This window comes from Carassius gibelio, chromosome A23 (assembly GCF_023724105.1).
Source record: "Carassius gibelio isolate Cgi1373 ecotype wild population from Czech Republic chromosome A23, carGib1.2-hapl.c, whole genome shotgun sequence".
Lineage (NCBI taxonomy): Eukaryota > Metazoa > Chordata > Actinopteri > Cypriniformes > Cyprinidae > Carassius > Carassius gibelio.
In genome coordinates, this window is record NC_068393.1 from 9594597 (window position 1) to 9621827 (window position 27231).

The 27231-nt window shown below is 40.9% G+C and overlaps 1 protein-coding gene across 4 annotated transcripts; it reads right to left on the bottom strand.

Moving 5' to 3' along the window:
- Nucleotides 1–9214: 9214 nt before the first annotated feature.
- LOC127945047 (eukaryotic translation initiation factor 4B) lies at nt 9215–27078 on the bottom strand. 4 transcript variants are annotated; one of them, XM_052541562.1, is made up of 15 exons: nt 26933–27078; nt 23433–23573; nt 18922–19127; nt 18517–18633; nt 18258–18312; nt 17997–18140; nt 17673–17801; nt 16829–16990; nt 16496–16736; nt 16118–16206; nt 15732–15975; nt 13179–13216; nt 12729–12861; nt 11915–11987; nt 9215–10139 (listed from the first exon to the last, which is right to left on the bottom strand). In XM_052541562.1, the coding sequence occupies exons 1-15, from the start codon at nt 27003–27005 to the stop codon at nt 10062–10064; spliced, it is 1923 nt and encodes a 640-aa protein (XP_052397522.1). In that variant the 5' UTR covers nt 27006–27078; the 3' UTR covers nt 9215–10061. The 4 variants fall into 4 exon arrangements, with proteins under 4 accessions (XP_052397522.1, XP_052397523.1, XP_052397525.1 ...); XM_052541563.1 differs by lacking the exon at nt 11915–11987 and having other exon boundaries at nt 26933–27077; XM_052541564.1 differs by lacking the exons at nt 9215–10139; nt 11915–11987 and adding an exon at nt 12957–13020 and having other exon boundaries at nt 12742–12861.
- Nucleotides 27079–27231: the final 153 nt, after the last annotated feature.

The following is a 27231-nucleotide window of genomic DNA, read 5'->3' on the forward strand; positions in this document are numbered from 1 at the left end:
AGCAACACCCTATCATCCACCCAGGACACACAAGAGATCACTTAGCAACCACCCTATCATCCACCCAGGACACCCACGTGATCACTTAGCAACACCCTATCATCCACCCAGGACACCCACGTGATCACTTAGCAACACCCTATCATCCACCCAGGACACACATGTGATCACTTAGCAACACCCTATCATCCACCCAGGACACACAAGAGATCACTTAGCAACACCCTATCATCCACCCAGAACACACAAGAGATCACTTAGCAACACCCTATCATCCACCCAGGACACACAAGAGATCACTTAGCAACACCCTATCATCCACCCAGGACACACAAGAGATCACTTAGCAACCACCCTATCATCCACCCAGGACACCCACGTGATCACTTAGCAACACCCTATCATCCACCCAGGACACCCACGTGATCACTTAGCAACACCCATCATCCACCCAGGACACCCACGTGATCACTTAGCAAAACCCATCATCCACCCAGGACACCCACGTGATCACTTAGCAACACCCTATCATCCACCCAGGACACCCACGTGATCACTTAGCAACACCCTATCATCCACCCAGGACACACAAGAGATCACTTAGCAACACCCTATCATCCACCCAGAACACCCAGGTACACACTTAGCAACACCCTATCATCATCCACCCAGGACACACAAGAGATCACTTAGCAACCACCCTATCATCCACCCAGGACACCCACGTGATCACTTAGCAACACCCTATCATCATCCACCCAGGACACACAAGAGGTCACTTAGCAACCACCCTATCATCCACCCAGGACACCCACGTGATCACTTAGCAACACCCTATCATCATCCACCCAGGACACCCACGTGATCACTTAGCAAAACCCATCATCCACCCAGGACACCCACGTGATCACTTAGCAACACCCTATCATCTACCCAGGACACACAAGAGATCACTTAGCAACACCCTATCATCCACCCAGGACACACAAGAGATCACTTAGCAACACCCTATCATCCACCCAGGACACCCACGTGATCACTGAGCAAAACCCATCATCCACCCAGGACACCCACGTGATCACTTAGCAACACCCTATCATCCACCCAGGACACACAAGAGATCACTTAGCAACACCCTATCATCCACCCAGGACACCCACGTGATCACTTAGCAACACCCATCATCCACCCAGGACACCCACGTGATCACTTAGCAACACCCTATCATCCACCCAGGACACCCACGTGATCACTTAGCAACACCCATCATCCACCCAGGACACCCACGTGATCACTTAGCAACACCCTATCATCCACCCAGGACACACAAGAGATCACTTAGCAACACCCTTTCATCCACCCAGGACACCCACGTGATCACTTAGCAACACCCATCATCCACCCAGGACACCCACGTGATCACTTAGCAACACCCTATCATCCACCCAGGACACCCACGTGATCACTGAGCAACACCCTATCATCCACCCAGGACACACAAGAGATCACTTAGCAACACCCTTTCATCCACCCAGGACACACAAGAGATCACTTAGCAACACCCTATCATCCACCCAGGACACCCACGTGATCACTTAGCAACACCCTATCATCCACCCAGGACACACAAGAGATCACTTAGCAACACCCTTTCATCCACCCAGGACACACAAGAGATCACTTAGCAACACCCTATCATCCACCCAGGACACCCACGTGATCACTGAGCAACACCCTATCATCCACCCAGGACACACAAGAGATCACTTAGCAACACCCTATCATCCACCCAGGACACACAAGAGATCACTTAGCAACACCCTATCATCCACCCAGGACACCCACGTGATCACTTAGCAACACCCTATCATCCACCCAGGACACCCACGTGATCACTTAGCAACACCCTATCATCCACCCAGGACACACAAGAGATCACTTAGCAACACCCTATCATCCACCCAGGACACACAAGAGATCACTTAGCAACACCCTATCATCCACCCAGGACACCCACGTGATCACTGAGCAACACCCATCATCCACCCAGGACACACAAGAGATCACTTAGCAACACCCTATCATCCACCCAGGACACACAAGAGATCACTTAGCAACACCCTATCATCCACCCAGGACACCCACGTGATCACTTAGCAACACCCTATCATCCACCCAGGACACCCACGTGATCACTTAGCAACACCCATCATCCACCCAGGACACCCACGTGATCACTTAGCAACACCCTATCATCCACCCAGGACACCCACGTGATCACTGAGCAACACCCATCATCCACCCAGGACACACAAGAGATCACTTAGCAACACCCTATCATCCACCCAGGACACCCACGTGATCACTTAGCAACACCCTATCATCCACCCAGGACACACAAGAGATCACTTAGCAACACCCTATCATCCACCCAGGACACACAAGAGATCACTTAGCAACACCCTTTCATCATCCACCCAGGACACACAAGAGATCACTTAGCAACACCCTATCATCCACCCAGGACACCCACGTGATCACTTAGCAAAACACCAGTTTTCACCACATCATCTAAATGTGACCTCTTGTTAGAATCAGGATCAAAGTATGAAGCTTTGAAATTGAGTTAAATAAAGTCTCCAGAAGCCTCAGTGAGGAACATGCAACTCCAAAAGATCTTCCATCCTCAAAGGGGCTTCTCATGTTAAGATCATGCTTAATTTCTCTTGCCTTCACTTATCCATTTACTCATTTTTCCTCGCATATTTTCCCAGTATTCTCGTGTAGCAGGCCAGCTGTAACCACGATTATCCACCAGGAAATTAAATGGCATATCAGACCACAACAACCATTGCAGGCAAACCGCAGCTCTGCAGGGCTTTGGGCTGAGTTGGTATGTGAGTTGGCAGCATTGATGTGTAGCGGCTGGGCATAGGCTGTGCAGCTGAGAACCTGTGTGAACAGAATCGGCCCTCTGGAGTCGATTTACCCTGACAAGGCCTCCCAGAGTCAAACTTTCTTTCTATGCCTCTCAAGACTCTTTTAAGCTGCGTGTTTTCAGTTTTCCAGAGGACCTTTTTTTCTTTTTCTTGAAGGACGATAAGAGATTCAGCTGGGGAGGAGGGGTGGGGGAGGGGGTGACATGGTGGCCTATGGGACTATTAAATCGTACCCCTTTAAAGGCAAATTCCACTCATGCCTCTTTGGCCCCTCTAGCTTCCCTCCCTCCTCTTTTCCTGTTCTCTCTCTTTCCCTGAATCCACACATAGGCCAACTCTCTGAATGCCAATGTCCCTTTAACAACTTTCTCAGGTACACAGAAAATATCCCCTTCTTTAAAACACTTTTCTGCCTATCCTCCATGTTTTTGTGACTCAGAGTTTACAAGTACCCATGAGACCTGCCTGAAAACATCATCAATTAAAAATTTCTAGAAACCAATATTAACAGATCAGTAGCGTAACATACATGCAGCCTAGTAATCTGTTAGGACTTGATCCAAATTCAATTTTAACCTGAGTGAAAGAGGCAATCTTAAAGAAAAAAAAAAAACAAAACTTGAAAAGTATCATCTATTACCTCATGTCGTTCCAAACCTATATGATTTTAATAGTTCTGCAGAACACAAAAGAAAATATTCTGATGATTGTTTGGTCCATACAGTTAAAGTCAATGGAATTTTGGAATCTTGGGATCAATGGAATTTTTACTTTGATGAAGTGGTCAATATCTATCTCAAAACAGGTTTCCAAACACTTTCCAAATTCATCCAAACAGGCAGTCCTGGTCTGATCAAAATCCCCAATGTTGCTACATTATATGGGCCTACTCAAAAAAACAATTGCAAGAGTTTACAATGGCACATTTCGCACATTTCACCTTTAAATTCAGACAGTCTCATTTAATCAAGATAAGCTCAGACAAATATATGGCTGTGCAAGCACTTTTTCCATAAAACTAAGTGCAAGGAAAACTAAACATAGATTTAAAAAAAGCAAACCCAGGCAGTTTTAAGAGTAATATGTCACCTTACGCAAACAGAGAATGGAATGATCTATGGACTGATCCTAATGAAATGTGTTTGTCTGATACACAGATTTTGGCACTTCATGAAGTTGATGAGCCTACCATGCAGTTCTCAGTGAGATGCATCTAACACACCTGAAATGATTGCAGCAGGAAATTGCTCCAAAAAGCTATCATCTAGAAAACAGTCAGCTGCCGACAGTAATGGTGAGGGGAGGTTTTTCAAGCAGGGAAACAGAGGACAGAGAGACAACACACTGACCAGATTAATTATGAGCTGACTGAAAACGAAAGGATTTACAGAGGAGTCTGCAGATGTCTGTCTGGACTTTTGAACCTTGTTTTTTTAAGTTCTGCTTGCTGCAAAAAAAAAAATGGAAAGGAAGAAGGGAAATTTAGTCGCATGAGAAAAGCTGAAGAGAATACTAAAAATAGAACAAGAAAACAAAGATTGCACAGTCCAAAAAAGGAAAGATAAACACACAGACAGACGGGGAAGATGAGAATCTAAGTGAACATTCGAAACAGCGTTTTTAAACAAATGGTCTTGGATTGGCCACTAAGCAAAGATACTTCAAGCAATTTTAGAGGAAAACAAAATAACTGAAATGCTTAAACCAAACAACAAAGCCCACAGTCATGCTGTTAAAGTACTCACAACATTCAATCTATGTAACAAATACATATTTCCCCCCAAAAAATACAGCTGGTCCTTGTCTGCGCAAAACTCACTGCTACGATACCTATAGTATTGAAAATAGTTTCTGAAGCATTTCTATGTAGTTGCTAGGATGTTTCAGACAATTCTAGGTGTTCTAGAGCAGTGGTTAACCACCAACACTGCACATTTTGCAAGTCACTTTGACACATCAGAACTTGGATTCTCATAAGCCTGAATCAAAATGTGTAGTATTGGGGGACTCCAGGAATGTTGTTGAGAACCACTGCTCTAGTGCAAGGACGCTCAATCCTGCTCATGGAGAGATTAGCTCCAACCCTCAGAGACATATCAAACCTAATCCAGCAAATCAAGATTCAAGATTTCTAGAAAACAGGTGTTTTGGAGCCAAATATCTGCAGGGCATTGGTCCTCCAGAAATAGGATTGGACAAGCCTGTTTTAGGGCATTGCAAGTTAATAGAGCCCATTGAATAAACAGTCACCATGTTAAGACTGTATTAAAAACCAGTTTGACTAACTAGCAGTTAACAAAGTGGTTATCAATCTTACTTTTCAGTTCAAATTAGACCTATTACACCTTTATGTAACTGACTTTAAAAGTTATGACCAGACTTGCAGAAAAAAAAAAAGTTGTCTGTCTTTTAAGACTATTCTAATCAGTTTATTCAACCAGCCAATGGTTTCTAGATATATTGGTTTATAGGACTTTTATTCATTTTATTTCATTTGAAAATCATAGAACTTCACTTAGAAAAGTAATAGTACAGTTTTCTCCTTAATAATAATAGCTGTACAATTTTGAAGTATTCATGCCCAGGCACAAATAGTGTGGGGACAATGTCCTGAAGTCTACTACTTGGAGCATAGTATTCAACACTGCTCCTGAGGACCGACTGTTTAGCTACAACCCTAACTAAACACATCTGAAATTGCCAATCAAGGTCTACAGAACCACTTTAGGATGAGCAGGTGTGCTGAAGCAGGATGGAAAAAATATTGGCAGGACAGTTGGTCTCCAGGAGCAGGGTTGAAGACTTAGGACTTAAGAGTTAGGGATTTGAACTAACCATACAATCAACAGAAATAGTGAAGATTACCGTAGCACAAACGAAAGTAGATGGAATGTCAGTACAAAATCTTGCTGCACTCATTTTTCTGAATATCTGGACATCAAGACTTTTACCTGTCAGAAGTCAACATGCCAGTTTATTATTCTTTTAAGATTGTTTATGGCAGCTCCTTTCACTTTCTTCCAGTTTATACCAATGTCTGTGGTCATGACTATTAAACTCTGGTGCACCCGCATCTGGCCACAGTCTTACACTGCTGCACAGGGAGGAAAACTTTCTTTTTGTCTCAAATGTGTCGAAAATGGTTGTCTCACTAACCCAGGGGTATCCAAACTCAGTCCTGAAAGGCTAATGTCCTGCAGAGTTTAGATCTAACCAAAATTAAACACACCTGAACCAACTATTTAAGAGCGTATTAGAAACTTCCAGTAAGGTTTGTTGAGACAAACTGGAGCTAAACTCTGGAGGACAGTGGCCCTCCAGGACAGAGTATAGACACCCCTGCATTAAGCCAAGGGTGTCCGAACCTGCAACTAGAGGACCAGTGTCCTGCAGTTTAACTCAGACCTGCTCCAATAAACTTTTAAGGAGGGTTTCTAGCTGAAGACTTTGCTGATTTGCTGGTTCAGGTGTGTTTAATTTGAACTGGAGTGCAATTTTGCAGGACAGTTGTCTATCCTTAGAACTCTTATAAAGTAAAACGCCAAGCTGCTTACAATGGTTCTTTTACCCTCAGCATTTGCTTCAATGCTTGAACTGATCCACTAGACCTGGGTGATCTCACAACACATCCCACCTACAGAGGGTGTGAGAGACTGAAAAGAGCACCTATTGTTTATACAAAGCCATGACCTCAACACCCTCTTAGTTTACAAGAAAATTTCCAAGTTTACCACAGCGTATTTCACAGTCTCCTCCTAAACAAGTGGTCAGTTTTCACATACTGTCCTGCAATCTTCCAGGGCTTGGGTTGGTTCTTTATTTTTAGACCCCGACACTCTTGAGCATGCTGACTGAGAATGAAACCAATTGTGTCGAAACCAGGGTGGGTGCGAGATCCCAAGGGCCATAATTTAGTCACTTTTTCATAAACAGGAGAGACTGGGAAATCTTGCCAAGTTCTAAGAAATGTTACACCACACACCATTGCCAAATAAAGCAAAACTCGTCCGGCATTTGACCACACAACAATAAAACTGTCTTAAATGCAACAGAAGTAAATCGTATTTTATGTTATTTCACCAATTGTTTGTTCATCTTCAGTTTGAAATAGCTCTGCCAAGAACAATATATTTTAAAGATTTATCTGGGCTACAGAAGTGTCTGTGACTACTTGCTTTCTGTAATAGGCTATGTGCTGTTGCCACTAAAATGGTTTCCATATGTATGGAGACCAATTTCACCTGATTACCTCAGGGTTTGTCATAGTACAAGAGCAATCAGACTTCAAAAGATTTCACAGCAATCTTTCCTTCGAAAGTCATGTTTCTTGCATTTGTAAAACTGTATTTTACCATCTCTAAACTATATCTGAATCGCTACCTATGCTCTCAATGTCAAATGCAGAAATGTTAATCCATGCATTTATGACCTCAAGGTAAGATTATTGTAATGCTTTATTGGGTAGTTCTTCTGCACGCTTAGTCCAAAACAACTACAGCTAGTCCAAAATGCAGCAGCTAGAGTTCTTACTAGAACCAGGAAGTATGACCATATGTACAAACCCAACTGTGGGCAGCAGAAACCACAGAAGAATCATCACAATAAAAACAGAAATATGTATTTTAATTTCATGCTCCATCTGGCCCAATAAACACAGCTACTGGAAGAGAACCAGACAGACATTAAGCACATGAGAAACTTCACAGATCAGAATAGAATGATATGTCAAAGAGACACACCACATACGCAGATGTTCTGAGGACATTAGGTTCCTGTTCTCTGGTCTGCGTCCCACAGCCCTGTCTGCTTCCTGTCAGGGTTGCTGTAATAGAAACAGAGACGACCCTTTGGGCCTGGGCTCAGTTAATGAGGCCTGAAAGGGTGGGGTGAAGGGCACATTCTCTGGCCTCCGTCCAGCAGAAGGTCACAGGATGAAGGGGGTGTTAAAGGGATGCACAGCATGAGCAGAGTGATATTTATCATTGTTTGATGCGTGACGTCAAATGGTTCCGAGAAGCAATCTGTCCAAAAACATTCTTTCAGCAAAACATGCTTCCTGTTTTAACTTAATTTAGTTAGTAATTTTACTTTAAGTAGCCAGTGTAAACCTGCACCAACCTCCCAACCTATTTTGAACTAAGTTTTTATTTTTATTTTTTAAAGCATTCCCTCTTTAATAACATCCTCATAATATGGGGGGTATGAAGCTTTGTTCCACTGGAATTTTCATGGGAAATGAGAACAGCTGAAACTCCAGCCCTCCAAGCATGTATCCAGGACATACACACAAACTCTAAGTGCTGGTGTTGTTGCAGACGTTATGCCTTGCAGTATCAAGGATCTGGATCTTTTGAACATAGTGGCAGACCAAAGGCAGACAGAACGACTAGTGACCTTTGACCTCAAAGTATACCAATGGTCCAGGAGACATACAGCTTCAGGGGGGGAGCTGGCATTAGGGTCCAAAATAATACTCCCCAAGAGCCAGATGAATAGAAATACACTTAACTTTGAAGTCCGGACGATACATGTGGAATATTCTTCAAAAAAAGGCTTTGACATTCAATTATGGCACTAATATTTATCACAAATATTTAACCCACAGCTACATTTTTGGACCCTAGACTTCTTCCAAAAAACAAACAAACAAACAAACTAAAAAAAACTCTGACTACAAATAGTAGTGTATAAAACACACTTTAAACTAATCTATAAAAAAATGCATAAGTAACACTGTTAATTATAATGTTTAGCAAGTATCTATTAATATCCATTTTATTTTAAATGTAGACAAAATATTATATATTTTTAAAATATCTATAATCTTAATAACAACTAAACTAAATTATATATATATATATATGTGTGTGTGTGTGTGTGTGTGTGTGTGTGTGTGTGTGTGTGTGTGCATACACACTCAGTGGGTATGGAAAGTATTCAGACACCCTTAAATTTTTCACTCTTTGTTATATTGCAGCCATTTGCTAAAATCTTTAAAAAAAATTTAATTAAAAGATTTTTTTTTATTAAATATTCACATAATTAGAATATCATCAAAATGAATGATGAATGAATAATGAATGAATATAATATACAAGTTTCACTTTTTGAATGGAGTTAGTGAAATAAATCAACTTTGTGATGATATTCTAATTATATGACCAGCACCTCTATTTATATATATCCTCATTTTATCTATAACTTTAACAAATAATAAAACTGATAAAAACACAATATTCTGGGATGCAATTTAATTCACAATGTCCTCCGAAGCATAACTGACTCAATGTAGTCTTTTAATGTTTTTGGATGGTACAGTTTAAATCAATAAGCAATTCATGTCACTACCTTTAGATAGTCTCAACCCAAAGCTGCAGCAGTCTCTTTTGTAGAATCCGAGGAATATGTCAATTCCTATTGCACATCAATCCAAAGAAGTGGCTTTAAAAAGTCCTCAAAAGGATAAGTGAGAAAAATCGGACTCCTGCTTACAGCAGACAGGGAAATATAAATCCGAAACTAACCTGCTGGCCGTTATTCAGAGGCTGTTAACTCTGAATACAAATCACCAGACCTGTCAGGCACTGCCAGTTTAAGACATAAAACCAAGGCTGTGAGATTTATAACCGATGGGTGAACAATGCAGGTCACAGGCCCCTTTACTTGACCAGAGATCTCGGAAAAGCAACTGCTGTAAATGTTCTTTCACAAAGCTCAGGAAGGCCTTAAGTTCGGGAAAATCATTCATCTTGTGGCATTTATTTTTTCCAAATCCTACACTTTCCCGTCACTCAATGTGCAATCAAGCTAACGAGAAATGCACTCAACTTGATGTATGCAAGAGCAGGATCCCTTTCACGTGTACTGTAACCCCCCACAAATGTTTTAGACATAAGCATTCATCCTTCCACACTCTCGTTTTTTTTAATACTTTAAAACGAGTCCAGTATTTTCCCACTAGGCTTTCAGTTCAGTCTTGAAGGGTGGGGGAAGGGGTTGCTCTAAAAATGGGGTTTTGCTCTCAAAGGGCTCATCTGGGTCCTTCAGTGCTGCATGAAACAAAAGCCGTAGGTTTAATCTGTAATTCAATTTAGACCGTCGTCTGTGCAGTCCATGCTCCTCTTAGTCTCCGCCCTGCTCTTCATCTCTCTGCTCCCCGTCCATCAGCAAGGCTGCGTATTTACTGGCTGAGCTGAATTTCTGTTAAAACAAAAAGGGGGTAGTGAGACATAACCAAACCATTACTGGTATTTAAGGTTAATATGTACTTTACAGTCTCAGGTGCTTTTCATTTAACTGTTGTTTTGACTGCTATGACAATGTGAGATACTGAGAGTTTCAAATTAATTTTTTAAAAGTGTTCTAGTGTCCTTTCAGAGACTATTTCTTTTGCGGAAAAAAACATCTAACACATCAATAAAAATGAATTGTTTGGTACAATGTGCTTATTATTTTGTACTGTAAATGTCTTCTGCTGCTACTGAGGTGGGATATGGTTAAGGTTAGGGACAGATTTGGTGTTATGGTTAGGTTTAATGGTGGGTTAAGGTGTAGGGGTAGGGTCAACAGTGTAATTAAACATGCAACCACAGAAATTAAATAGAGATGTATTTTTAAATATCAGTTCAATGTAAAATCATATAGGCTATGCACACAATAAATGCATTGTATCAAATAACTGATTTAAATGCATGTAAACAGTAGTTAAAGACACTTAATATAAGTGGGTCCAAAAATAATAATAAATAAAATAGCCTATATAATATATATTTTTAAAATATAAAAGTCTGAGACAACACATGAGAAGAAGAGAGAAAAAAAAAGCTTGCGATTAGCAACTTCCCAACCAGGTGCCACTATCCACCTTATTTTTCCAAGTAAATAAAAAGAAATTAAAAATCAGATTAGTAAGTAGGCATGAAAATCTATGATTACAATATTAATGTCTCTTATTTTATGTTGATTTAAAGGTGAATAGCACAATTACAATGAGGTTCTGCAATTTTTTCTCATATGTTACCTTGAAAAACAATTATAAAACTTTCTGGAGGATGGACTCAGAAAGGCCCTAAAACACACCTTTTAAAAAATAATATATTGGATAGAAACTGCAGTGTAAAAGAAATAAAATATTAGGTCTGCTCTGTGGATAGCTGAATATCTATAGCCCTGTTTGCAAGTGTATATGGAAAGGTATTTATGTCGTCTACTTTGCAATCCAGTCGGCCAAATCTTAATGCCAGGTGTAAACAGTACCTCTGAGCTATATGGGGCTAAACAAATTATTTACCTCTAATTTGCTATTCCATGTTATACTGGATAAATCCAGGACTAACGGGAGGTGAGACAGTCTAAATGTCCTGAAGAAGACACTGTTCATCACTTATTTCAAATACTGGCCCTTTATCAGCTGGTTTATTTTAAGGTCTGTTCCACCTGGTCCATTTATTTGGTTCATTTCGCTTACCATGAGAACCACTTCCAAATGAGTTCGGACTCTATGTGTTTGTTTTAAAAGTTCTGTCACGGTGAAAATCCAGAAGGACTCCAATGTGAAAACAGACCTGAGTGGATCTCAGTTACGCAAGTATTTTTCTTTAATCCGAAGCTGCTGCAAATGATGCAACAGACCACAGGAAATTCCTGCATTTACGGGTTTGCATGAATATTCCCAACGTACCATCTTTTCCTTTCTATACTACAGCTATGATCCAATGTTGGGATCAAGACTGTGTGTCTAGACTCAATTAAATATTCACATTTTTCAAGTCACATATCTTCCTAAAAAAGAGGCCCACAATTAGTCTGTGAGTAACATTGTGATTTCCATTACAGTGAATGAAGCATCTAAAAAAGCCACTAGAGAAAACTTTCATTCAAGGATGGATTGGTGAGCAAAGAAAGCCAGCAGTAAAAGTAAAGGGAGCGGGGATCATGGGATCACACCCAGAGCGAGTGTTAGCTCTGTCACTCACAGGACTGGGAGGCTCCTCAAATTTCTTTGGCTCTGATGCTGGTCTGAGATCTCGTTCCCTTCTCACGTTCTTTCTACAAGTAACGCACAACACAATGAGACAGAGTCTAACAAGACATCTATACTCATTCAGAAAAACAGGAGCAGAGATGTCGATCCCAGGAGGAAAAAATCCAATTTGCAATATTTCAATCAACATAGAGTTGCTTGATTATGGTTATGTAATTATGTTGGTCAATATATGCTTACTATCCGTCTCAGAGTGCGCACACAAAGTCACCTAGAAAACAGTGTGAAATCTTAATGTGCTTAACTTTTTAATATCAAGCACGACTTCACAGTAAGACTGCATTTTACAGCAGTCACATTACATGATTTGGATGTTAAGTTTGAGCCTTTCAGAAGCAGGACAAAAGCACTAGAGGTCGACCGATGTATGGCTTTGCTGATTAATCAGCACCTATAGTTTGTCAACCTATAGTTTGTGTGCTGGTGGATTTCTCAAGTGACTCTTTCTCACCACAAGTGATTGATTTTATGATTGAGTTATTGCATTATAATTCAACTCATTTAAAAAAATAAATGAGTAATTTTTTTTTTTTTTTTTTGCTGTTGAGACTGAAAAGATGTGAATGAAGACAATGCTCTATGGGCCAAACTAGAAAAGAAACACATTTGTCCAACCACCACCCTCATAATTCAAAAATACTAACAAGAACCTAATGAGAATCTAGTAAATACACTAAATATCTCTTTCCAGAAGGAAGAAATATCTCTACAGTTTTGAGCAGTAGGGGTGCCAGAGAGCAGCTAACCTGTCTCCTGTCTCCTTCCTTCGGTCTCGGCTCGCTGCTTCTCCACGTCCCCTGCCTGTTCCCGAGCCCGAGGCCCCACCACGCCCCCGAGAGGGGCCCCGGTCCCGGCGCACCCCATCTGCTTTGTTTTCATCTGTAAGGAGAGCCCAGTGTTCAGCCGAGGACAACTCTACTAATCAAAGAGTTGCATTAGGCTGAAGGTGTGAGAGCACTTCACTGCTTCTTAACTGAACATTTGGAAGAGGCTGTTTTTAGGAAGGGACGCTAGTGGACATTTTCTCTTTCCCAACAACTGGAAAAGAAATATAGACCCCTGTTTTTAATCCACTACGATATTTTAAGAGCTTCCAATTGTGACTTGTGTGTGAAAATAGAGTGCATGCATTGACTTCTTTTACACCTCCCACCATTATTTCATGTCTCAGTGGACCAGGACACTTATGAGCTTACCTTTATTTCTTTGAGAAGCATCAAATGAGCTTGTTGCACTGAAAAATAAAGTACATATATTAAAAAAAATAATAATAATAATAAAAAAAAAACTAATTTTAGACATTTTACTAATAATTATAAAGAGTGCTCTCTCTGTCTATATATATATATACAAAGGTGCTGATCATATAATTATAGAATATCATCAAAAAGTTTATTTCACTAATTCCATTCAAAAAGTGAAACTTGTGTATTATATTCATTCATTACACAGACTGATATATTTCAAATGTTTATTTCTTTTAATTTTGATGTTTAAAACTGAAAACTAAAGAAAATCCCAAATTCAGTATCTCAGAAAATTAGAATATAACTTATAAGACCAATATAAAGAAAGTATTTTTTAGAAATCTTGGCCAACTGAAAAACATGAGCATGTACAGCACTCAATACTTAGTTGGGGCTCATTTTGCCTGAATTACTGCAGCAATGCGGCATTGGCATGGAGTCCATCAGTCTGTGGCACTGCTCAGGTGTTATGAGAGCCCAGGCTGCTCTGATAGTGGCCTTCATCTCTTCTGCATTGTTGGGTCTGGCATATCGCATCTTCCTCTTCACAATACCCCATAGATTTTCTATGGTCAGGCGAGTTTGCTGGCCAATTAAGAACAGGGATACCAAGGTCCTTAATACCAGGTACTGGTAGCTTTTGCACTGTGTGCAGGTGCCGAGTCCTTTTGGAAAATGAAATCTGCATCTCCATAAAGTTGGTCAGCAGCAGGAAGCATGAAGTGCTCTTATACTTTGGTATAAGGCTATGTTGACCTTGGACCTCAGAAAACACAGTGGACCAACACCAGCAGATTACATGCCACCGCAAACCATCACTGACTGTGGAAACTTTAAACTGGACCTCAAGCAATGTGTATTATGTGCCTCTCATCTCTTCCTCCAGACTCTGGGACCCTGATCTCCAAAGGAAATGCAAAATTTACTTTCATCAGAGAACATAACTTTGGACCACTCAGCAGCAGTCCAGTCATTTTTGGAGCGAGATGCTTCTGACGCTGTCTGTTGTTCAAGAGTGGCTTGACACAAGGAATGCGAAGCTGAAACCCATGTCTTGCACACATCTGTGTGTAGTGGTTCTTGAAGCACTGACTCCAGCTGCAGTCCACGCTTTGTGAATCTCCCCCACATTTCTGAATGGGTTTTGTTTCACAATCCTCTCCAGGGCGTGGTTATCCCTATTGCTTTTTAGGGGTGGTTAATCTGTCTGATTTCCCGATTCGATTTGATTACGATTATTGAAGTCCCGATTCGATTACAGTCGATTTTCGATTATTAACGATTCTCGATTAGCGATTATTGATTTTCCATTTCACAACAGTAAGTAGTAAACAAACTGTGTAAATCATTACTAATAAATGGTAGAAACAAACCGAATGCATGTAGCGGTTGGGATTTTCAGTTTACTACATGCAGCAGGCACTCTGATTCAATGTATGGGGCATATATATATTATTCATATGACACACAAACACAAGTAGACAAGACCTTTTTAGTTCAAAATCTATGCCCCGTGTCACATCGCCTCTGCTTCTGCTATGAGCAGCGCGGCCAGATTTGCCTCGCGCACGCGCCGAGTGTGCACAGCTCGGACTACTGTCAGTGTCATTGCTACTCTCCACCTTGTCTCCTAACTGTCCTATGAATACTTCGACCTCGTCTAACATACCCAGTGGCATTAGACAAAGTCTCCACTACAATACTGTCACCGCGATTGGGGAGAGGTGCGGTCAGAAGACAAATATACATGTCTAGCGCGGAAAAAATCTCCCGCCTCGTCCCCGCAACAATAACACACCTGCTAATGAACACTCCGACCCCTGCAAACATTGTTCACACCTCTGACATTTGGCAAAGGACCATTTACATTGGGCAAACATATATATATATATATATATATATATATATATATATATATATATATATATATATATAATGTGTGTGTATATATATATATATATATATATATATATATATATATATATATATATACACACATTATACGACTGATTTCTGCAGGATCATGTGACACTGAGGATTGGAGTAATAATGCTGAAAATTCAGCTTTGACATCAAATGAATAAATTAAATTTTGAAGTATACTTAAATTTTCAATTGTAATACTATTTCATAATGTTAATGTTTTCATGGTGTCTTTGTTACACGTTACTTGTACTCCCTATAGTAATAATAACAATAAATTATTAAATTGCATAATTACATGCAACTAACCCTAAACCAAACCCTCATCCTAACGCTAACCACACAGTTAGTACATGTAGTTAATAAGTAATATTACTCAGTTCTTAAACATATAATTACACTGTAATAAGGACACCGTAACATGAAGTGTAACTATTTTTAATTTATTCTTTTAAAACTAAGTGAAACACAAAGAATTAAAAACCTATAGATTTTAAATATTATATAATATACTGAAATAATTCTAACAGTCTTTGAATAAAAGCTATCTACATATAGCATATCAATCCAGATAGAAACCTTTTGGGTGGTGCGCTACTGCTGGGAGAGACGACAGGTTTACTATCACTCTCGCTGGATCCTGCACTCATGGCACTCCTCTTCGCCCAAACGTTCTCCTTGGGTGGCGGCGCTGGGACAACTTTCAGCGGCAGCCCCTCCTGCTTGGAAGTAGCAGTCTGGTTCCCAAGCGAGGATGAATCCTCATCATGGCTGCTGAAAACCTCATTTTCTACTGAGCGCTCACTCTCCCGACGCCTCGGCGCTGTTGAGAGAGAAGGATTGGTCTCTGAAAGTTTCTTCTGAATAAATCATTGCATATAGTGACAGTTAGTATGATGGTAGATTTTTATTTACATGTGTCACTTCATTTCTTGTTCGCATCAGACCAGTCAGTGAAAACGTACCCCTGCTCGATGTGTTTCCTGTTTGTGATGACTCACTTCCTGTTCGTGAGCGCTCGGTTGCTTGGTCCTCACTACGCCAGCTGGGATGCCTGAGTGTATTAGAAAAGGCGAGTGATAATACTGTTTAGAAAAAGAGAAAGCAAGTAAAGAATTTTGGTTTGTTAATACATTTCAGGGTCTTGATATCATCCCATTTTGTTTGGTGGATGATTTAATTATGAATTATCCATTCACAAAATCAGATTAATATGCAAATGAATTATGTATCCTGAGTCAAAAACACATTCATTTTAATATATTTAATGTCACAAAAATTCATTGTCATGAGAAAATAACACTGAGTTACATAACTAAAATGTGTCCATCTATATGCTGTACCTCTCTCTGGGCTTTCGCTCAGTCCCTCTGCTCTTGTCCTCCTCCAGCTGCCTCTGCAGTCTCTCTTGCTCTTTCTTGAGCCTCTCCTCCACCTCTCTCTCTTTAGCAGCCGTGTCCACCGGTTTGGCTCCTCCGAAGATGGACGCAGCTCGTCCCGACGAGGCTGAAGGGCCGCTGCTCTGGTCTTCCTCTTTGGGAACACTGCGGGGCTTCAGGTTCAGCCTGGGCCTCTGAACGGGACCTAAACACAGATGCAGTAGGAATGATTTAGATGATCTGATTCAAGGTCTGGTACCAGAAGGGACCCAGATTAATGTAAATGCACCGTCCCACCTCTGTCCTCACGCTCATCCCGTCTCTCGGATCTCTCTTCACGATCACCGTAGCGGTCTCCATAGCGCTCCCCGCTGCCCCGACCGTCGTCCCGTCGGTCGTCATAATCGCGCCGAAAACCACTTCCAAAAGGTCGACGACCCCCACCGCGAGAATCATAGCCTGAAATAAGGTTAAGAGAGGTAAACAACATAATCATTAATCAATAATAATTATAATAATAACAGTGCGCTGACAAATGGCCGCAAAAATGCTAATTTTACACAATATTTTTTCAAAACATTGTTCAGAAATTTGAGGTCAGCCGGATTTTGTTTTCTTTCTTTTTATCACAGTGTATCACAGTTTCCACACAAATATTAGGCAGCACAACGGTCTTCAAAATAGCTAATAATAGAAAATGTTTCATGAGCAATTCAGGATTTTTGAATTATTTTCGAAAGATAATACAGTGAAGACTGTAATAAGCTTTGCATCAGAAGAATAAATTACATTTTAAGAGAATCTGTTAATTTTAAGATGTCATGATATTTCAGAATATGACTGTTTTATTGCATATTTGGTCAAACAAATGAAGTCTTAGTGAGCATGAGATTTATTAAAAACCATAAAAAAGCCTTACTGACCCCAAACATGTGAACAGTAGTTTATATCTGAAAATAAAGAGTTCACTATCCATCCTCATGACTGCTGGCTGAATTCGGAACTGACACTAGGGGACAAAAAGGACACAAACACTTTCAACATGACAGATTTAATGCAGCCACATTTCTCTGTCACTAAAACACATTGCCGCAAGTCCAAGTGATTTGTCAGATTTGTAATTTGTGACGGCGTTATATACCTCTGTCGTAGTCTTTGCGCTCTCTGTCATCATAACGTTCCCGGTATCTGTCTCTTCCTCCATCATAGCGGTCACTGTCCCAGCGCTGGCCATCACGGTAACGGTCTGATTCATAACGATCTCGGGATCCTAAGAAGTGGAGCACACAATTCACACAACATACGTTTAGTAGCTTGTCATGTGGCTTACTACTTTTCCAAAGCTTTACTGTAGCTCAACTACTTTAACAAGACAAGACGGTTTTTTCTCTAACTATATCTTCAAAGTAGTTTCCTCCTATACTCTTTCTCCAACATATACTTGTCAGATGAAATAACTGCTTACGCTCTCCAAAGGCTTCGTCCCTGCGTGGACCGTCATCAGAGTCAGATTTAGGCCTTGCCCGCCAGTCAGAATCAGTCTTGTCCGGGCCAAAGTCCCGCTCACTGCGGTTACGATCCCGCCCGGATGAGGAGCGCTCGTCTCTTTCTGATCAGGAAAAAAACAAACATTAGTGCGAATATGGTAGTACATTTTTTTCCCTCCAATAATAATTCACAACTGCATTGTGCTGCATATAAACAGACTGGTTTCTCAGAAACACACCTTTCTCATTGGATTGGTCAGCAATGTCCACACGGATCCTACGGTTCCCAAGGTTCTAGAAAGAGAATAAGAGGAAGGGTTATTGACAGAGCTTGTTTCTTCATTTTGGACAATGTAATAGATAACTTGCTCCACCATGTGGCAAAAATGAAACTACCAACAGTTAGGTCTATAATTCAGAAGCACACAGGTCTGTGTATGTTATTGAGAAACATACAGACAACAAGAAGGTACATTTTCACTGACCATTGGATCTCACCTCTTCATTGAGACTGAGTGCACGCAACAGAGACTCTATGTCATCAAACTCTGCATAGCCGAAGCCTTTCAGCCGTTCTGGGTTACTGGGCTCCCTCGGGAGGCGAACAGCACTGATCTGTATGAACAAAAGAATGGCATGTGAAACTCATCACCACCAAAATTAAGAATTAAAGAAGTTTAACTAATAACTAATATAGAAACACACACTGAAGAAACTCAACTGTGCTCTGAAAACATCTTGAAAAAATATTTCTACATGCACTATTTACCACAAGGTGTTGTGAGAAAGTCTGAAAACCCTTGACGATGCTGCTTGGCAGGATCCATGTTACCAAAGTACAATGCATGTGAGATTTCACAGGAACGTTCCTTCTGCAGACTCACAGGAACAGAGGAAACTCACACTGAGTCCACGGAAGAAGTTTTTGATGGATTCTTCAGTGACGTCGTAGGGGAGGTTCCCCAGGAAGGCGGTGTAAGGGGGACTGCGGGGCAGACGGGAGCGGTCCACGTTGGGCTCACGGGCGGCACGTGGAGCCGTTGGGAGAATGGACCGATCGATGGGCGGCGCACGATACACATCATCTTCAGTGTGCCAGGATGTAGTAACTATAAAAGAAGAGAAGCTTGATAAGGGCCCAAACAATACAAATACAGTGACGGTCAAGGCGGTCAAGCTCCATAAAAAGCATCATAAAAATAATTCAAATAACTCCAGCATTACATTACAAGTCTTCTAAACTCATATGATAGCTACGTCTGAGAACAGACTAACATTCAAGTAATCCAACAAAATGTGAAATATTAAGGTGTACTGCTAGTTTTGCCTTGGAAACACTGCTGTTTCTTGAATTGAATGAGTAGAAATGGAAATGAAATTTGAGAGCTCCAGTGGAGGGGGATCTTATTAAATATTAACATTATCATTACTAACAACTGGAATAAGTCGAAAGGTCCACTTTTTAATGGTGCTTTATGAAGTGTGAAGTGACATTCAGCCAAGTATGGTGACCCATACTCAGAATTTGAGCTCTGCATTTAACCCAGCCGAAATGCACACACACAGAGCAGTGTATGTATACACACACACACACACACACACACACACACACACACACACTGTGAGCACACACACACTGTGAGCACACACCCGAAGCAGTGGGCAGTCATTTAAGCAGTTGGGGGTTCGATGCCTTGCTCAAGGACACCTAAGTCGTGGTATTGAAGGTGGAGAGAGAGCTGTTCATGCACTACCACAATTCCATCCGGCCCGAGACTAGAACTCACAACCCTTCCTCACAACCCTTCGATTGGGAGTCCAACTCTCTAACCACTAGGCCACGACTTACCCACGACTTTTATTTGAGCTTCACAGCCAGTAGTCACTTAATGCTTTTGTTGAATGGAAAAGAGCAGCATTAACATTGTGCAAAACATCTCATTTTGTTGTTCACGGAAGAAATAAAGTCAGAAGATATGGAACATAAGCGTTGCAATAACATATTTCGTCTGAACTGTTCCTTCCTTATTTTTGCCTATTCTTTTTTTGCTTCGTCTTTCATAATAAGCGTGCATCTCCACTAAATTTAAGATATACAAAAAAAAAAATTTCTAAGTAACTAAGACCTTTATACTTAAACTTTTTAACCTATTTCACCCCAATGACAGAGGTTGAAGCTGACTGTGTTGTTGCCTCACGTCGCATGTGTCGAGGCTAAGAAGCTGCACTTGACAAGTGCCTCTATTAGCACCTATCAATAGTCTTTTATTCGTCATTCAAAAAGGGGAACCAAAACTAGGGCTGCATATATATATATATATATATATATATATATATATATATATATATATATATATATATATATCCTGTAACAAAGCAGCACTTGCTTACCATTCTGAATATGATGATCACTTTCTTTATAAACTTGTGTACTGGAACGCACACGTAAGATGATGTAAAACTAGAACAGCCTTCTGTCTGTATCGTCTTGACTTCTTTGCTTACTTTAATCATTTTTGCTTTTATTCTTGTGCGCTGACATGTTCACTAAATTGAACAGCCAATCAGAGAGAGGGTCCGACTGGTGCCAACAATACAGAACACAATGCAAAACTAAACCGACAGATGCTCAACGATGGCCTGATGTCAGTCGGCTGACCATCAGTTTGCTGTTGTATTTATTTATACAACGGTTCTTTTCTGGTACTCAAATCTGATTGGCTGAGTGCCTTTTCCAGGCATGCAATTTTCTACTCCGAATAGAACAGAACCATTTCACCATTTGTTTTGGGTAAATCTTTGGTCTCAATCTATTAACTGTTCCAGAGCAAATAGTTTTGACTAAGGGCAAAGTCTCATAACGGTATATTTTATGTAACTTTAAAGGTACTGTAAGCAAGTTTTTGACTCTACTAAACCATAAAAATACCATAATATGTTTGCAGATAATTAAAGGGGGGGTGAAATGCTCGTTTTCACTCAATATCCTGTTAATCTTGAGTACCTATAGAGTAGTACTGCACCCTTCATAACTCCAAAAAGTCTTTAGTTTTATTATATTTATAAGAGAAAGATAGACTGTACCGAATTTTCCCGGAAAAACACGACCGGCTGGAGGCATGACGTGTGGGCGGAGCTAAAGAATCACGAGCGCCAGTAGGCTTTTGCGTTGAGAGCTGGAAGCTGTGACATTATCGTGAGGAAAATACCACACAAAACAAACCATGGCTAACAGTCAGATTCAGCGTATATTTATGATCTAGAATCAGATTCAGAGGCTGAAATTTAACAAGAGCAGCATCAGCAACAACGTCTCTATGTGGTATGTACAAAAACTTTATATATTTGCTTAGCGGTTTTGGAAAATGACTAAGTTCCACTTTATGTCGTCTTTTTTTTCCTTTTTTTTAAGCTGTAAGTTACATGTGGAAAGTGCAGTTTGATGACAACATCGCATGTTGTTTACTTGATGTGCTTACGCGCTGATAGCTAAGTTAACAACACAGAGATATTTGAAGCACTTTTACTCACCGCCTGCGGTTCCAACACACGATCGTGACCCTTTTTCGTTGGGACTGCATTATCCTTAAGAAATAAACGATGTGCAAATCCGGCGTCAAACTGGGCATTGTTTGTAAATCAAGCATCTTCGAAATGCAGGGAACAAACAAAAACACTTGCACAACTCCGTTGATGCTCTGTAAAAATAAACTCCATCCACTGCTTCCTTAAAGCTGTTTTTTTTTTTTTGGTAATCTGTGCAGGGTTGTCTTGCCCTGGCAACCATAAACACACTTATTTTGTGACTTTTAGCGGCGCTCTCGCTCTGATCAGTGAATATCTGTGCTCTCAGTGCTCTGCTATACGGGAGCGCGCACTCTTCCGGCAGAAGTGTCCTTAAGTGTTCCGCTCCATCTAAAATTCATTTTTGAAACTTTGTCCATGTTTAGCATGGGAATCCAACTCTTTAACAGTGTAAAAAACTCATTATGCATGAAATAGCATTTCACCCCCCCTTTAAGAAACATGCTAAATTAACATACTTGTTAATCTGAAAAACAGTGCTAAAGTCAGTTATTCTTCTTTGAAAATGTGCGTTCTAGGCCGGAATGTCTGTTTTTGTTTTTGTTTTGCTTTAACCCGCCCACTGACAGTTAACCCAATTGTATTTCAGCACCCGGGTTGCCAGTTGGCGGAAGACACAGCATACTTAATTTCGTACTTAACATCATCATCATCGTTCTGGTTGGTGTCGTCAATCTGACAACCTGCGTGTGCGTCAAGTCTGAGGAGGGGCCGGGTGAAAAAACCCTCTCCAGTATTTTGAATTTGGACTGCAATACCAATACCTTTAATGCTGTATATCATAACATGCCTTGGTACTTTTGACTAAATTGCCTAGCAACTTTGATGATGGCTGTTGTTCGTTGTTTATTAAATATTATTATAACAAATACTTATATGATTATAAATAATACTTTATATAAATAATAGTAGTATTTTATAGTAGAATTTAACATTGGAAAATGGCATGTAAATTTGTAATGGTGATTTTAGTGACATTGTTCCGCCATTAGATGGCGACGAGACTGTTTTTACGAGTCGGAAGTAAAGATTTTATATTGAAAGAGACTGAAACAGTTGTAAACAAGGAAGTTCTTTTTATTATCAGCAATAGCTTGTAAGACACAGCCAATAAATGCACTGAGCAGCACCGTCATCGGAAATCATCCTTTAACTGATGAAAGGACAGTACGATAAAAACATCACCTTCCTTAGCGAACAATCAAACTATTTTTTTAATATATGGGAATGTGCTGAAGAATGAATGCTGTATCAGATGCATGTTATCACACTCACTCAGGTCATTTCTCTTTTATAATACTCTGCATAATACAGTGAGTTTTTAATACAGTAATACAATAACGTAGCAACTCAATGATCCTTCGTTACTATTTCTAACGTATTCTTTTTAATGAGTAAAGGACGCTTGAGCTCAGCTGTTAAACTGAGATTTGAATTCGTTACGCATTAGGAATAGTTCAAGATTAGTAGTAGTTCTGCACAAAAGTGTGTATTTAAATACACTGCATTGTTTTTTTTTGTTTTTTTGTTTTTATTTACGAACTGTAGCATAAACACAATGTCACACTTGTAGCCATGGGATATGGCTGTAGTTCAGCATGCTGTGATTACTTGCAGTCGAATCACAGCCATGCTGATATACAGCCAAGCATACCTTATACCTCTGTATACATTTGGGAAGTAAATCTTATGTGCTTTATACATTATCTGTGCAATTTTTACATTTTAACTTTGATCTAACTTATTTAAACTTTGTAAACGCATATTTTGAAAGCCAAGCATCAAAATTTCAAATGTGGTAGAGGTTTTATCCCATATCTGAATCTTACCATCTCCCTCCAGGTCATCGGTCTCGTCGGCCCAGCTTGTGGGCTTTGTGGGTGCATAACTCGGCGGAGCATTTCCCCCGCTGTCCTCCGCTAAGAAGTCAGTCAGGGTAAGGGTCTTACCCTTTTTCTTATTCTTTTTAGCTGTCAAAAAAAAATGACACATTAAAAACAGCATGAAAGGTCTCCAGTGTTTCACCATGACTTAGCGTCACTGATGAGAACAAATAGATTGTGAATATAAAAGTCTGTTGTGGCTTATAGCCCATATGCCATTACAACTGCAATTGGATGACAAAGTAGAAGATCAACAATTATTCAAGTTGGTGTGTTTAATGCATGTTCAGTGTAATTTATTAAATGTAGACTAACCAGCCCTACATAAGTCACATAGACAAACTGCTGCATTTAGAAAACAAGAATATTTATCTCCAGGCCAGATTGACTCTCGTCTGTTGCGGACTGCTGCGGTTAACACGTGGAGAGAGGCATTTTTGTGAGCTACAACACACTTCTGAGCTCTTTATGACAAACTGCACTGTCAGGACATTCCAGCTCTGTGCAACTGAGTCTGTGTTTACTGTAGAACTACGACACCCCACTGCAAAACTAAAACAAAGCAATGATGAGTTTACTACCACCTATATCTGCACATAATCAAAACACACTAGCATTTCAAAAGTGAATCAAAATTGAATCCTAAAAGAGGTTTAAAGCTTGACGATGTGTATAAAGGTATTTTGTTGTTGTTGCTGTTATTTTCTGCTAGGACCGCTGCATTCACCTATGAATGCATATGAGAGTTCTTTGTTCTGTACGATTTTAAAATACTATCAGAAAAACGTAATGTCTTAAAGTAAATGGCATTTTGCCGTCAGTACGGTAACATGGTCGAAGGTTAAGAGTTTCATGTGAGAATGCAAGCCTTGTGCTTGAGGTTGTGAAACTACACAATGCAAAAAAGAACTTCCACAAGTATCTGCTCAAGTGTTTACCATACAAGAACGTGGTAACAGTCACAAACAAAAATAAGAATTTAGTGTTTAATAAAAAAAGAATGAAGACAAAACAAACAGGAGAATATACATATATAATAATAAAAAGCAAAAACGTAAATAGAAATAAATAAAGTAAAAATCTGAAGAGAATAAACATTATAATACTTCTACTACTAGTACTACTACTAAAAAGTAAATAAAGAAAAATATATATAAAAATAAATAACAACAATAACAATAAATTGCATAATTAAGTAAACAATGTAATACATTTTTGTTAACAGATCAAGTTAAATTTGGCATTAGGGATATTCTGTAATGTCATAGAGTCTTCATCCCAAAATGGCAAGGACAACTAGACTGTCCAAGGACGGTGCAGAAGATCTGAGCTGTACCAAGCATTTGTCCCGGGACAGCGCAGAAGATCTGAGCCCTACAGAGTGTTTTTCCCGGGACAGCGCAGAAGATCTGAGCCCTACAGAGCGTTTGTCCCGGGACAGTGCAGAAGATCTGAGCTTTAAAGAGCGTTTGTCCCGGGACAGTGCAGAAGATCAGAGCTCTACAGAGTGTTTGTCCCGGGAAAGCACAGAAGATCTGAGCTGTACAGAGCGTTTGTCCCAGGACAGCGCAGAAGATCTGAGCTCTACTGAGCGTTTGTCCCGGGACAGCACAGAAGATCTGAGCTCTACTGAGCGTTTGTCCCGGGACAGCGCAGAAGATCTGAGCTCTACTGAGCGTTTGTCCCGGGACAGCGCAGAAGATCTGAGCTCTACAGAGCATTTGTCCCGGGACAGCGCAGAAGATCTGAGCTCTACTGAGCGTTTATCCCGGGACAGCGCAGAAGATCTGAGCTCTACTGAGCGTTTGTCCCGGGAAAGCACAGAAGATCTGAGCTCTACTGAGCGTTTGTCCCGGGACAGCGCAGAAGATCTGAGCTGTACAGAGCGTTTGTCCCGGGACAGCGAAGAAGATCTGAGCTCTACTGAGCGTTTGTCCCGGGACAGCACAGAAGATCTGAGCTCTACTGAGTGTTTGTCCCGGGAAAGCACAGAAGATCTGAGCTGTACAGAGTGTTTGTCCCGGGACAGCGCAGAAGATCTGAGCTCTACTGAGCGTTTATCCCGGGACAGCGCAGAAGATCTGAGCTCTACTGAGCGTTTTTCCCGGGACAGCGCAGAAGATCTGAGCTGTACAGAGCGTTTGTCCCGGGACAGCCCAGAAGATCTGAGCTCTACAGAGCATTTTTCCCGGGACAGCACAGAAGATCTGAGCTCTACTGAGCGTTTGTCCCGGGACAGCGCAGAAGATCTGAGCTCTACTGAGTGTTTATCCCGGGACAGCGCAGACGATCTGAGCTCTACTGAGCGTTTGTCCCGGGACAGTGCAGAAGATCAGAGCTCTACAGAGCGTTTGTCCCGGGACAGCGCAGAAGATCTGAGCTCTACTGAGCGTTTGTCCCGGGACAGTGCAGAAGATCAGAGCTCTACAGAGCGTTTGTCCCGGGACAGTGCAGAAGATCTGAGCTCTACAGAGCATTTTTCCCGAGACAGCACAGAAGATCTGAGCTCTACTGAGTGTTTGTCCCGGGACAGCGCAGAAGATCTGAGCTCTACTGAGCGTTTATCCCGGGACAGCACAGAAGATCTGAGCTGTACAGAGCGTTTATCCCGGGACAGCGCAGACGATCTGAGCTCTACTGAGCGTTTGTCCCAGGACAGCGCAGAAGATCTGAGCTCTACTGAGAGTTTGTCCCGGGACAGCGCAGAAGATCTGAGCTGTACAGAGCGTTTGTCCCGGGACAGCGCAGAAGATCTGAGCTGTACAGAGCGTTTGTCCCGGGACAGCACAGAAGATCTGAGCTCTACAGGAGCTCAATGACAGCAGCATTAACATAATTGTTGCTCAAGCAATATTGTGATTAAGTTTGCCATTATACAAGGGACATGAATTTTGCACCAAACATGTTAGTTATTTAAGCTCTGCTCAAACAAGGCCATATTTTGGAAGATTAACGCGGGAATGAAGTTACAGCAGCCCACAGCAGCCCCTCCCTCAACTCTGCGCCTGCCCTTACACAGCTATTCACGTGTACACACGCTCGAGCCAGTTGTTTATTTCGGTCTTGTCTTGTAAACAAAGCAAAGCAGTATTGCATTAATATGTGGAAGCACAAAGCAGCAAGCATACAGACAAGGGCTTCGCTGCATGTGCTTCATTGTCTGTCTGAGAAAAGAGCAGAGTAAAAATATGCTGCTATGACATGTACACATTCATATTACGTGTTGCCGGAATAGAAGGTAACGTTGAATAAACTAAACATACACACAGCTGGTGGTGCAGTTTATACGCAGCGTCCCTTCACAACTCAAGATCGAGTTTTTACAATCAGCCCACGCCGCGTAATCGACACTTTATCTGTCGCTTAATGAAATTCCCCCAACACAAATGACACGTCGTAGCAAAATTTCTCTACCGGCCCAAGCACAAATCTATAAAAATCCTCACCTGAAGCCGCCATGCTGGAGAAGGAGAGCGTGTCATATGGGGGCGTGGCTTGTCGCGTGTCGTCGGCATGCATCCAGCATCGCGCTCATGGCATCTTGGGTAATGTAGTCTTTATGGTTAGGGTTCGATTGTAAGCAGTTGTCCCCAAAACTATTTTGTCACACAGACTGTAATCAAAATGAATGAAATCAATTGCGTTAGATAATTATGTAACTGAGAGCACGCTTGTATTCTGTTGTGGTTTGACCAGTAGAGGGTGCTGATCGCGAGCTTCAAATCATGTTAGCCTACATAATGTT